Raw genomic sequence first — 13,655 nt, 5'->3', positions numbered from 1 at the left:
TCGGAGTGAAAGAGACGGGTGTATACTTCTAATAATGGCATGTAGAAAATATAGACAAAAAGTAATAAAAAGAACCAAAGGCTATTTTTTCCCAGTGTGCTCCGAAATAAGTGAACTGTCAAATGATGAGTCATTTAGTATCACACCTTCTAAGACTGCATTTAAACCTGAGGACTTACTGACAAGACAGAAAATAGCATACAAGTTTTGATATAAATAGCTCAAGCAGGGGCACCTGGGTGGCTCAGTCGGTTAAGCGTCCGACTTCGGCTCAGGTCATGATCTCACGCTTCGTGGGTTCGAGCCCCGCATCGGGCTCTGTGCTGACAGCTCAGAGCCTGGAGCTGCTTCAGATTCTGTGTCTCCCTCTCTCTCTACCCCTCCACTGCTCACACTGTCTCTCAGAAATAAAAATAAATAAATAAACATCCTAGGCAGTCTAAGTCTCTACATTTACTTATATAAAACTGATTTGCTTACACATGCTTATGTAGTTATGATGCTATAATGTGTTATACATCAAACTCTTCTTAGTAACAGAATCATTAGTGTTATGGGAAAATTTACACAGCTTCTCAGTTTCCCCACGTTTCTGATTGATATCATGACATTAAAAAGCTTATTTAGCACTTCCATGTGAAGCTTAAAATTCTATACTTTTTAAAATTCATCTTTCAAATATCCAAATTAATGCATTAAGTACTAGCAGACGGGAGTAGCTGCTAACTAAGGCTCTATATGGTTTTATGTTTGTAAACAAATTTTCAAAAACATATTAAATCCTCAGGGCACCTAGGGGACTACAGTCAGTTGAGCATCCGACTCTTGATTTCAGCTCAGGTCATGATCTCACGGTTCATGGGTTCAAGCCTCGTGTCGGGCTCTGCACTCAGTGCAGAGACTGCTTGGGGTTCTCTCTCCCTATCTCTCTGCCCCTCCCCGACTCGTTCTCTCTCTCTCTCTCTCTCTCTCTGTCTCTCTCTCTCTCAAAAATAAATAAACATTTTTAAAAACATGGTAATTCCTCTTAAATAATTAAAACAAAAAACATGGCAACTTTCATGTCTCCCCTGGTGACTGCAAGTCAGGGGTAATTGTTCAATAAACAGTTGGTCATGGAGGCAAACAGGGATTTAAGCATGCTTTAAAAAGGCTTTATCATCTCATAAATCTTTTTCCAGTCTGTTGAGAATAAGAGAGGAGGCAAGAACAAAAGACATGAACTTTCAAGTTGGTTTGAAAACTTTAAAAAATGATAGGGCTTCTGAGACCGTCTGCCCTCGAAAAATACAGCACTTTGGCAATGTTTCCTGAGCAAGGTGATGATTAAAAATGATACCTAAAATATAGTGGATATTTCCACTATACCAAGCAGAGATGATCTCACTTACCTTCCTAAGAACCACATGAGATAGATGCCCTGGTTATTCCATTTTACAGATATGGAATCTGAAGAGAGAAGTTAATTAACTTGCTCAAGTAACTGGCAGGATCAACCACCAGAGAGATTTAATAAGAACATATCTGGTTTATTTGGATGTGGAATTCTAATTTACTTTTTAAATTTATTGCATTTTTATTTAATTTGTGTGAGGATTGTTTTGCAGGATGGCCAAGTTTTCATGCTGCCTAGGACCTTAGGCAGAGGTCTCAAAATCTGAGAACAATATAATAGGTGTCAAGCCTTCTTGCATTTTGAATAAAGTTGCTAATCTGCCCATGCAGGACACGCTAAGAGATTGATGAAGGAATTCCTCCAGGACAAGCCTTCCAGCAGTTATACAAGACAAGACAAAGAATGAAATAGTGATTGTGGAGACTGATGATGAGAATATCTTTGCACAGCTACGAAGGTACTGTGACATTTCCCCTCCTCATGGAGAAGGAAGGATGTATCAGCTATCTATTGCTGCGTAAGAAATTATCCCACCAGGAAGGTACCTAAAACAAGAAACATTATCTCATGCAGTTTCTAAAAATTGGGAATTTGGGATATTTTAGGAGAATGTGCTGACTTGGAGTTCCTCATAAAGTTGCAGTCCCAGTGTCATCGGACTGATCAGACTGAGCTCCCGTGCGTACGCTCTCACTGTTAAGAAGGCTAGAAAAAGTGAGTAACCGTCTTTCTCACTTTCTGTAAGCAGTGCTCATCACCACCAAGACACCCCACGGGGAATTCCCCAGACACAGAAAAAGAACTCAAATGGTGGACAACAGAAGACAAAACCACAAAAATGTCTAACTCAAAGTCATCTCTTTGGCTGCCCAACACTGCTACAACCACGGCTTTCAATGCTTATACTTCAAAAAAAAGTTGCCACTTAAAATGTTGCAAATACCCTTCATACAGTCAAAGATGTGTTCGCACTGCAACCCTCCCAGACCGTCAGTCACCGTTTCATCAGTGCCCGCGCCCATCTGTCCATTGCTAAGGCCAGGACTTCCAGCTGGTATCCACTCCTTTGTAACTTACAGGCTAAATAATGAAGTTTGCCAACAACAGCACACCCTACATACGACAGTGGAGTAGAGGGCCAAGAAATAAAATAAAAATTACAACACTTAAAAGTGTACATGATGCTCTTCAAGAAAGGACATACAAGATGCCGTGCTCACTTCTTCCCCTGATCATGAGGACTTCACCACGGTGGTGGCTCCCTTTCTTCACCAGCCATTCCGTGTTCCCTTTACCTTCAGCCAGTGCCTTCGTTGCTAAGGGACGGAACCATCTGCTCGATGATCAGGGTGAATCACTCCGGCTGACGCCACAGCCTTATTCTTCTCTTTTTCCTTCTCTTGCCTCGCCAGTGACACAAGGCCTGCAAAACACAGAATCTGAAGCAGGCTCCAATCTCTGAGCTGTCAGCACAGAGCCTGATGTGGGGCTTGAACTCATGAACCACGAGATCATGACCTGAGCCAAAGTCAGACACTTAACCGACTGAGCCACCCAGGCGCCCCTCAAAATAAACTTTTAAAAAATATATTTTAAAAAACCCCACAAATTCTTGGATACTTCTTCCATTAAAAAAAAAATAGAGTTTCCTTCGGTATAACCAACCTTAATGACTAACTCTTAACGCACTGAATGTGGTTTTGAAGCGATACTGTAGGATTTCCACTGTTAGTTTAGAAAAGGCATTTCCACCCAGATTTCTCTCTCTGTGGATGCCGGCCCTTGGAACCCAGATATGATGCTGTGAGGACCCAAACAGCACGGCAGAAAGGCCACGAGTCGATGTTCTGGCCACAGACTCAGCATCGGCCCCCAGACATGTGGAAGAGGGAGCCTTTAGATGATTTCAGGCCCCAACTTTTTGGCTGCCTCCCCCCCCCCGCTAGCATTAAGTGTAAAGTGAAACAGAGATAAGCCGTCCTCACAAGCCCTGCACAAATTACAGATTTGTAAGCAAAGTAAAAATTGTAGTTGTTTTAAACCACTAAGTTTTGGGGTAGTTATACAGCAATAGGCAGCAAGAACATGATGAAAAAGTACCGAATATTGGACACCAGTTGAAAGCATATGCTGCCAAAAGGACTATCTCCAAGAAAGCACTATAACTAATGTCTTCAGTAAGACGTGTGCTTCCTGGAGACAGACAATGCAATGAGACCAATGAATTCTATGAGCAATGGCTCATTGCATCACTTCTTTCATTACAGAGTGAAACTCTTGGTCAGATGCTATATGGTATCAAACACAATGACTGTATATAAAGCACTCATTAAATCCCCAGATGGTGGTGTTAACACCAGCACAGCAAGCAGGGAAGCAAATCTAAGTCTAGAGTAAGTATGTTCCAGAGAGCACAAGTAACTCCTCTCTCTCGATGACAGGGTGGGGCCAAAGGAATTGACTTACCTCCAAGTGGCTGGTTGCTTCCCCCTGGAGCAGGGGTCACCTCACCTACTCCGGACTGGTCATTGCTGCCGGCAACCTGGACACTCGGCAGTGCTTGGCGGTCCTAGGCAGAGCTCCAACCTGTTATCCTTTCCATTTCATTCATGATTCCACTGAGCAAGTGCTGAGCCTGGAAAAGGAGGCGGTCTCCTCCACAGAGCGTCATATCACTGCGCTAGGTCCATCCACACATCCCGTCCCAAATCTTCCTTGTCATCGGTTCCCCAGTCTTGCTCTTTGCAGTGTCCTTGACCAACTGGCCAAACGATTAGCCTTCTGCCATGAATGATTACCCAAGACCGTCTTTCCTTTCAGCAAAGTGAACTTCAAGACATACCGCTGGATATTCTTTTCTTTTTTAGCTTTTCTTCATATGTATTCTATTTATTTTGGAGAGACAGAGAGAGTCCAAGTGGGGAGGGACAGAGACACAGACAGAATCCAAGGCAGACTCCGCTCTGTCAGCACAGAGCCCAATGCTCGAAACTACACACGTGAGATCCTGACTGGAATCAAGAGTCAGGCACCTAACCAACTGTGCCCCCCAGGTGCCCCAGTACTGCTGGATATTCTGCACATTATAAGGACTTCATGACTTCACTGTTCTTCAGGACCCAAGTAGGACCGCTGCGATCTAACAACCCATTTCTGGAAGGTACCACCATATCGTGTAGAGCAATAAGCCTGAGCAATGTCTGGCACATCGTGGGTACGCAATAGGCATTTTTTAAATCATTTTTTTAAATGGATCACGTCCCTCCCTTGTCTAAGCTTCCTCTTCACCAGCTTCCTCTTGCTCTCAAAGACCCTGCTGGGTATATAGCACCTGTCTCCTCTTCCTCCTCGTTCTCTGTACTCTTAAGCACTGGTCCTCAATTCTTGGAATGTCCTATGCTCCCTCCTGCCACAAGACCTTTGCTCAGACTGTCTCCTCTCCTTGCCAAATTAACTCCATCCTCAGATCTTGAGTCAAGGATCCTTTCCTGTCTTATAGCCATTTTTCTGTACTTATTCCATATTCATTTATGTGTTTACTTAAATCCTGCCTTCCCCAGGGGTTCTAAGTACTGTGATTATGCGCACTGACCACTAGATGCCCAGCACCTAATATAGTGCCAGCACTTAACAGACGCTAAATAATATTGTGTTGAATGAACACATGAATAAATGACTGAATGTGTCATAATGAAGTGCAGTAACTTATCTATAAGTTATCACTGCCATGGGCGCCTGGGTGGCTCAGTTAGTTGAGTGTCCGACTCTTGGTTTCAGCTCAGGTCATGATCTCGTGGTTCGTAAGTTAGAGCCTCGCACCAGGCTGTGCACGGACAGTGCGGAGCCGGCTTGGGATTCTGTGTCTCCCTCTCTCTCTGCTCCTCCCCTGCTCACGCTGTCTCTCTTTCTCTCTCAAAAGAAGTAGACTTAAAAACACACACACGTTACCATTGCAAGTTTTAAGAAGCTTTCTGATATCAGTTTCTACTCTTCTAATCCACATTTATTAATTTAGAAAGGCATTTGTCCAGACAAGAACTTTCCAGAGCATCATTCTACACTGGCACTGCCAATAGAAATCTGTGAGCTTTGTAGGCAACGTCAAATACACTGATGGCCACATCATGAAAAGTAAAAAGAAATAATCGATTTTATTTTGCAGTATTTCAACATAAGATCTACATAAAAATTACTGATGAACTATTTCACGTTCTCTTCACCCTTTCTTTGAAAGGCGGGGAGTCCTTTAGTTTCGGCCTGTCGGTCCGCACCGGCCGCGCGGGGAGCGGACGCCGGGGGCAGGGCGGGGCTACAGAGCCCACTTTCTCCAGGAGTCGACCCTCCCCGGCCCGAGCTGGCGTCAGGAGAGGGTCGAGCGACTCTGTCGTCCGGTGTCGGCGAGCCCGAGGGGTTAGAGCAGGGGCCAGAGTGGGCCTCACCCCAGAACTAAGCTGCCTCTGGGAGCGCCTCTAACGTGCGCCTTCCGAGAACACCCTTCTATCTTATTTAAACAGAACGTTTGCTCCTCCTGAGGACGTGGGCCTCCTTCTTTGCGAACCTTCTACGTCTCCCCCTTGGAAAGCGACTTGTGACCCTACAACTGCAGGCACCCGGCGGCCCAGAGGGCCGGGGCGGCCAGCCCCGCACGGCCGCCCCCGTCCTTCCCGCGGGGCCCGCAGGCCTGCGCGCCTCTGGCGGCGCGTCCGAGCGCAGGGCGGGGCCGAAGGCCACGCAGCGGGACGCGGCTCGCTCCCTCGGCTCCGAGGGCGGCGCTCTCGGCCGGCGCGAGGCCACACACCGGTCTGCGGGCGCCCCCACCGCACCCGAGGGCCGCGGGCCCCGCCGCCGGGCCGGGGAGCCCGACACCGCGCCGCTCCGGCTTCACCACCGGCCCCCGGCGAGAGGGGAAGAGGCGGGACATCCGCCCGGTCCGAGGCACTTCCGGAAGTGACGTAAGAGTGTCAACATGCAAGATGGCGGCCCATCACCGGCAGAACACGGCAGGGCGCAGGAAAGTGCAGGTACGCGAGGGCGCCCCGCTCCTCGACCTCCCGGACGTGGCCTGCGGCCCCGGGCGCACCTCCAGCGAGCCGCTGCCTCGCGCCGCGGTCGGCCCGGGTAGCGCCTTGGGGCGCGCGGCACGGGGCGCCGCCGGCGGCGAGGGGTGGGGCCGCGGCGATAACGGCTTGAGGAAGGGGCGGGGGGCGGCTGGCGGGGCCCGCGGGGCCGCGTCCCGGGACCCTCGGGTGCGCGGCTCGGAGTCCGGGCGTGCGGGTCGCCGGCTCTCTTGCGGGCTTGCGGCATCTGGAAGGGCTCGGCCCCCGCCCACCCGCCTCCCCCTTCCGTGGCCGCGGCCGAGCCGAGGCCTCCGGGCAGCGCCCCCGCGGGCGGCGGCCGAGCGGGCCGGGCGGGGGCGTGGCGGGCAGCGGGGCGCCCGCGGCCCTGCGCGCTTTCCGCGGGGGCTTCTGCACGGAGCCCTGCCTTCTTCTCTCTCTTTTTTTTTTTTTTTCCCGGAAGCTTGTCCCTCGTGAGGTGGAAACGACGTGGGAGTGTGCTAGTGTTAGTGGGGAATTTCTCATTTTTATTAATTTTTTTCATCTTCATTGTGCATCCTCGAATCTTTCTTTTCCTGTTTCCTTAATTTATCCTCCAAGCGTAGAGTTTATCCAACCCTTCCGTGTGTGCTTTATGCCTTCGTGAATCCACTTATTTGGGGTACGTTTAAGACTTATTGCTACGTATTATTTTAAACGGTGCAAGGAGTGAAAGCCCTGTTACAGGTGTTTGCCGGCAGGTGTATTGCATGTAGGAGTGAAGGTTTGTGCACTTACTCATTGAACATATGCTGAGCAATTAGTTTAGTCCCAAAGATGTGCGAAGAATTGAGACACTATAGGTGTAAGTAATATGTAACACAACACATGTCGGTCCACAGGTTGAAATCGAGTGTGTAACAGGTAAAGAACACCTTACCTTCAGTAAGGTAACCCTACCAGTTTCCGTGATCTCATACATCGGTGCAGTGTCCTGAGTAAGAATCTACAGTCTCTTACCCTGTTAGGGGATTTTTAAGTGCGTCAGTAGCGATATTTATATAACCCCAATATCCAAGCCAGGTGGCTGAGGCCGTCTGCTCCTGGCTACAGTGTAACTCAAATTGTCTTCACTGTGTTCTAAACACTAGATGGTACACTCTGCAGGGTAGTAAAGGAAAGTTAATCAGCCGCTTCAGTTTCATATTTAATGTTTAATTTTCTTTTCTTTTCTTTATTTTTGAGAGACAGAGCATGAGCAGGGGAGGAACAGACAGAGAAGGAGACAGAACCTGAAGCAGGCTCCAGGCTCTGAGCTGTCAGCACAGAGCCTGACGCGGGGCTTGAACTCAGGAGCCGTGAGATCATGACCCGAGCCAAAGTCGGACACTTACCCGACTGAGCCACCCAGGCGCCCTTATACTGATTTTTAAATTTAAATAAAAGAAATTGGGGGCACCTGGGTGGCTCAGTCGGGTAAGTGTCCGACTTCGGCTCGGGTCATGATCTCACTGCTCATGGGTTTGACCCCTCCATCTGGCTCTCTGCTATCAGCACAGAACTCGCTTGGGATCCTCTGCCCCCCACCCCTCCCCTGCTCTCTCTCTGTCTCTCTCTCAAAAATAAACATTTAAAAAAATTAAAAAGCAATATAAAAGTGCAAGATAGGGGAAATATGAATTCACTATGATGTGTATGGAAAAATTGAATGTATTAATAAGCTGAATGTGAGGGAGATAATTCCATTTTTTGCTGGTCAGAGTACAAAACTACAGTTTGGGGATCAGCACTTGGTACCTTGTTCTTGATAGATATAGCAGTCAGATTGGTGAAATGACCTAAAACTGTTTCCTTTAAGAACGTTCAGAAGAACGGAGATTAGTCTGATGAAGAGAAGATTCAATGAAACTTATTAGCTGCTTTCAGAACTTGTCCCCACGACACAGAACCAATGTGAGAAGCTATAGAGACTGATTTTATCTCAAGGCGAGGCAGACCTTTTGTTTATGGAAGTGTTGTTTCTTAACTAGTGTGTGTTCGTTGTGAAGGAGCCCCACAAAACAGTATGAAAGTATAAGTGACAATTGTCCTCTACTCCTCAAAGATTGCTACTGTGGACAGTATGATATATAAGCCGAGACCAGTTTTGGGTTTTTGTTTTTGATTTTTCACTCTGAGCACTCTTGGCATATTGGGCTGAATGATTATTTCCGGGGAGTGGGGGTGTCCTGTGCATTGTAAGCTGCTTTGCAGTATCCTGGCTTCTGTCTGCTAGATGTTAGCATCTTCCCAGTTTCAACAACCAGAAATGACTAGATACGGTCAAATGTCCCCTGGAAGGCAAAATTGCCCCTGGTTGAAAACCACTGTTCTGTACCTCCTCGTGCATGTGTACCCAATTTACGTGGTTTTTTTTTTATTCTAAATGTCATAATATTTGTTTAGTGTCTTACTGTTTGTCAAAATTTTAAATACACATTCCCACTGATCAGCAATTCTTCGTCTAAAAAACTGTTTTAGGGACGCTTGGGTGGCTCAGTCGGTTAAGCATCCGACTTCAGCTCAGGTCATGATCTCACGGTTTGTGGGTTCAAACCCTGTGTCGGGCTCTGTGCTGACAGCTCAGAGCCTGGAGCCTGTTTCAGATTCTGTATCTCTCCCTCTCTGTCTCTGACCCTCCCCTGCTCACTCGCTCTGTCTGTCTCCCTCTCTCTCTCTCTGTCTCTCTATCAGAAATAAATAAAAAACATTATAAAAAATAAAAATAAAAAATAAAAAAGGTTGTTTTGCAAAAGTGCAGGAGCACCTGGGCTGCTCAGTTGGTTAAGCGTCTGTCTAACTGCAGCTCACGTCATGATCTGGCAGTTTGTGAGTTTGAGCCCCGCGTCGGGCTCTGTGCTGACAGCTCAGAGCCTGGAGCTGCTTCAGATTCTGTGTCTCCCTCTCTCTCTGACCCTGCCTCGCTCACACTCTTTCTCTCTCAAAAAATAAACATTAAAAAAATAAAATAAACAAAAGCACATATGCATATATCTTTCTCTAGTTGTGCAAATGTGTTTATTTTTAGAATGCTGTCATTATGAAAAAAAAATGTCAATGTCTATCAGTAGTCCCTTGGCCGATAACTTAGGTGCTCTATGTAGTGGATGAGTCCACAGTTGTTAAAAAGGTAAGTTCGCTGGGGCGCCTGGGTGGCTTAGTCGGTTAAGCGTCCGACTTTCGCTTAGGTCATGATCTCGCGGTTCGTGGGTTCGAGCCCTGCGTCGGGCTCTGTGCTGACTGCCGGCTCAGAGCCTGGATGGAGCCTGTTTCAATCTGTGACTCCCTCTCTCTCTGACCCTCCCCTGCTCACACTGTCTCTCTCTCTCTCTCCTAGAGATAAATAAAACATTAAAAAAATATATATTTAAAAAAAGATAAGTTCGATCAGTATTACTAAAAAGGAAAGGTGTCCAGAAGTAAAAAAAATAAGTAAACATAGTCCCATTTCCACAGGGAAATAATGTTTGTAAAGTCTCGAAAGCTGTTATTAACAGTGATTATCTGTGTTTTAGATATGTGATTATGGGTAAGGCAGGAAAGGGGATATCTTTTATTTGAAATAACGTATTAACTTGTATATTTTTGAGCTTTTTAAAACATTCTTTGTTCTCATAAATAAAATCTTTCCATTTGGGATGAGTGTGTATGGCTACACAAATCCCGTGCTTCTTGGCTGTCTGTGTCTTGTACTGAAAGGCAACAGCCTTGAGCTTCCTGGTTAAATTGTAGGCAGAGAGAACCTCGGAGACTTACAGTATTGATAAATAGCCAGTGGAGAGGGGCCCAAACATCCTGCCTATTAATTATAGACATAATGAAGAATGAGCACATGTCCTACCATTTTCCACTTGTCAATCGCCTGAAGGTGAGCCCGAGGGATGGGGCGGGTTTGTGAGAGGCTGCAACGTGATCAGAAGGTCAAGGGTGTGAATTCAGATGTATGATGCAGATTTTGTCCTGGGAGTCAAAGTGTCGAAGCGAGTCATTTCTCTCCTGGGGCTCCGTGAGTGTTAGGTTTTCTAAAACCGGAGTCTGTTCGCACCCACATGCACTGCCTGTCTCTCCTCCCCCACCCCCACCCCCAGCTTCCCTCAACAAGGCCTTTTTCCTCGCTTGCCTCAGAACTCTGGGGTGAGGTTGTCACTGCTGTTATGGTTTAGGAGCACCGACTCTGCGATGGTTCCCGCATACAAACGCTTGGTCTTCCGTGGCAGGAGGACTCTTTTCCTTGGAAATGACCCCAAACCCCTCTCAGTCCGCTCACTAATGAAAGACCTGTATTGGCTCATGCAAATGAAAACTCAACAGGGAGTGCTAGTTTCATGCACATCGTGAGCCAGCAGGTGCACGGACTCTCTAACCCCGGAGCCTCTACCCTTGGGGGTTGCTAGTCCCCCTCCCGGCTCTGGCTGTGCCCTCCCAGCCCTCGCGGCCTTTCACAGTGTCCACGCTCACAGTGTCCACACTCACAGTGCCTGACGTAGCTCCCGTGCGTTTTCTTCCAGGATTTGCTTGCCGTAAGGAAAATATTAGGGGCAGAGGTGGGGGCTGGAGAGGCAGCCTCCAGCGTTCTATCGGCGCTCACCTTCTTTCTCTGCTAAATATTTAGTCATTCCACACCACTCAGAGGTGGCGTGGGTCCTTGTGATTCTGAACCCCAGTTCCGGGTTGGTAGCTTAGTCTTTGAGACTTTTTTAAAAGAAGTACAGTGATGCCAAATCCTGGCTTCCGAGGAAAGACCCTTACAGATCAGCCGGCCGGCCGAGACGAGTTACTTTTTCCATAGGTGGGTGGTTAAAAAAAAAAAGAATTGTACAGCTGTGACGTCTGTTGGAACAGGTCAGTAAACTTTTTCTCCAAGGGACCAAATGGTAAGGATTTTAGGCTTTGCAGGCCACGCTTCTGTGTCGGAACCACTCAGCTCAGCCACTGGGTACGTGGCTGTGGCAGCAGCCACAGCCTGAACGGGGAAAGCGGGTGTGAGAACTGCCGAGGCTACTTTTCTTGGCCAAACGGGGCCGGATTTAGCCTGGAGAGCTGGAAGTATGCTTCCACAAAAGAGCTGTGTGGTTCCACTTTCAGAATGTTGTAGAGCAGACAAACCTAATCTGTGGTGGAAAAAGTCAGGTCCAGATTGCCTCGGAGAGGGAGGTGGAGGCTGGGAAGCCGAGGAGGGAGCTGGGAGGGTGGTGGCGCTGTGCGCGCCCTGGTGGGGGGTGTTCTGCAGGTGCGCACATCTGCCAGGCGTGAGTGTGCCCTCAACGTTTCTACACTTCGTTGTCTGTAAGTTTTACCTAAAAAAAGGAACCGTTAAAAAAAGCTATAAATAAATGGCAGAGTCTAGACAGTGATACACACGCTGCAGTCCTTGAGGGACAGTGGGGCGGACGTGCGGCTTATTTTGAAACGCATTGAAAACAGTAGATCAAATGGATGGGTGTGAGATGACGCAAACATAAACAGTGTTAGTTGTACAATAGATGTGGGCGTGCAGACATTCGTGGTGTAATTCTTTCCATTTTTATATCTGTTTGAAATTTTCATAATATAATGTTGGGGGACAATAAGTTAAAGGGTAAAAAATGGTCATTGGTAGGCAGCGGGAGTGGGGGGCTGAGATTTCAGCCGTGTCCAGAGAAGGCTTGCCGAGAGGCCAGCTTCTGAGTGAGAACCTGAAGGAGGGGAGATTGCCGTCTGGGAGAGCATTCCGGCGAGCGTATCAGATGCGAGAGTCCCGAGTGGGAATGTCGCTGGCCCGTTTGTGGAGTGCTCGGGATGCCTTTGTGGCTGGCCTGGATGAGTGAGGGAAGAGGGGCCGGAGGTGAGCTCGCAGAGGTGACTGCAGGCCAGGTCGCGTAGAGCGCTGCAGGTCACAGGGTGGCTTCTCCTCTCACCCCAAGTGAGATGGGAAGCGGCGGGTGAGTTTGGAGGAGAGGAGTATACGTGACACGTATGTGTTTTAATAGGGCCGGCCTGGCGGCTGTGTTCACGACAGACGGGAGGTGAGCAAGGGCAGAGCAGGCAGACCAGCAGCTATTTAAGAAATCTGGATGCTGGGGGTGGGGAGCCCTGGGTGGCTCAGTCGGTTAAACGTCCAATTCTTGATTTTGGCTCAGGTCATGATCTCACGGTTTGTTTGTTTGATCCCCTTATCGGGGATGGGGGAGCGCAGTCGCACGGCGCAGAGCCTGCCTGGGATCCTCTCTCTCTCTCTCTCTCTCTCTCAAAATGAATAAATGAACAATAGAAAAGAAAAGAGATCCAGGTGCCATGTGGCAGCGGCTCCACACAGGGTGGTGAGAACCAGTTAGATTTTGGAAGGCTGGCCCTGCCGACAGGCTGTGAGATGAGACAGATTGAAGTAACCGTGGCACCAAGGGTGTTGGCCTGAGCGACTGAAGAAGGGGCCACCATCAGCGCCCGTCTGTGCGGGAGGCCGGGAAGCCTCGGTTGGAGGTTTGGAGGGGACTGTTAGGAGCTTGGCTTGGGCAGGGTACGATCAAGATGCCTGTTAGACATGGGCTGGCGGTGAGTCAGTGCACACGGGGTGGGTGGGGGGACAGCTCGGAGCGGATGCCTCCATTGTGGGCCTGAAATGCTTGCACGTATCCCTTCTCTTCTTAAACAGATCGTGAATGTTGTGCTTAGTGCAGGGCCGTCCCTGTTTGTTCTCATAGGAAGAGTTGTTGCCGTGCTGCGCAGAGCCCCTCCCCCAGCCAGTGCCCGAGCCCTGCGCCCTGGGATCTGTGAATGGGTTGTGCTGCCTGACAAACAGGACTTCGCGGATGTAATTACGCTTACAGACCTTAAGGGGCGATTATCCTGGGTTATCCCAGGGGGCCCAGTTTAGTTATATGATCCCTGAAAGCAGAGAATGTCCTCCCACTGGATGCAGGAGTGAGAGAGTCCCTCTTTGCAGGAGAGGGCTCTGCAAAGCCTCTAGGCTCAAGGATGGGGGCCCGGGCCGGCGGCCAGCAAGAGCACGGGGCCCGCAGGCCTGCCACTTGGATTAGCTCCGAAGCGGGTGTCCCAGAGCCTCCGAGAAGGAACAGACCCTGTGAGAGGCCCTGAGCAGGGGACCTGCCCACGCCCAGCCTGGACTTCTGACCTTCAGAACTGTGAAGCGACACCTGAGGGCTGTTTGAAACCATGAAATCTGTGGTAATTTCTGTGTCGCAGGAGAA

General features: G+C 48.7%; 1 protein-coding gene across 1 annotated transcript in view; it reads left to right on the top strand.

Annotated features, from left to right (window-relative positions):
- Positions 1-6,305: 6,305 nt before the first annotated feature.
- WDR48 (WD repeat domain 48) overlaps positions 6,306-13,655 on the top strand; it is a 39,305-nt gene continuing 31,955 nt past the window's right edge. Inside the window, exon 1 of the mRNA XM_039237179.1 lies at positions 6,306-6,417. Within this exon, the coding sequence (XP_039093110.1) occupies positions 6,370-6,417 (48 nt within the window). The 5' untranslated portion in view covers positions 6,306-6,369. The remainder of the gene's footprint in view (positions 6,418-13,655) is intronic.

Source organism: Hyaena hyaena, unplaced genomic scaffold, assembly GCF_003009895.1.
Source record: "Hyaena hyaena isolate Hyena2069 unplaced genomic scaffold, ASM300989v1 scaffold_121, whole genome shotgun sequence".
Classification (NCBI taxonomy): Eukaryota; Metazoa; Chordata; class Mammalia; order Carnivora; family Hyaenidae; genus Hyaena; species Hyaena hyaena.
The sequence above is the reverse complement of the archived record's forward strand: the minus strand, read 5'-3'. Positions and strand labels throughout refer to the sequence as shown.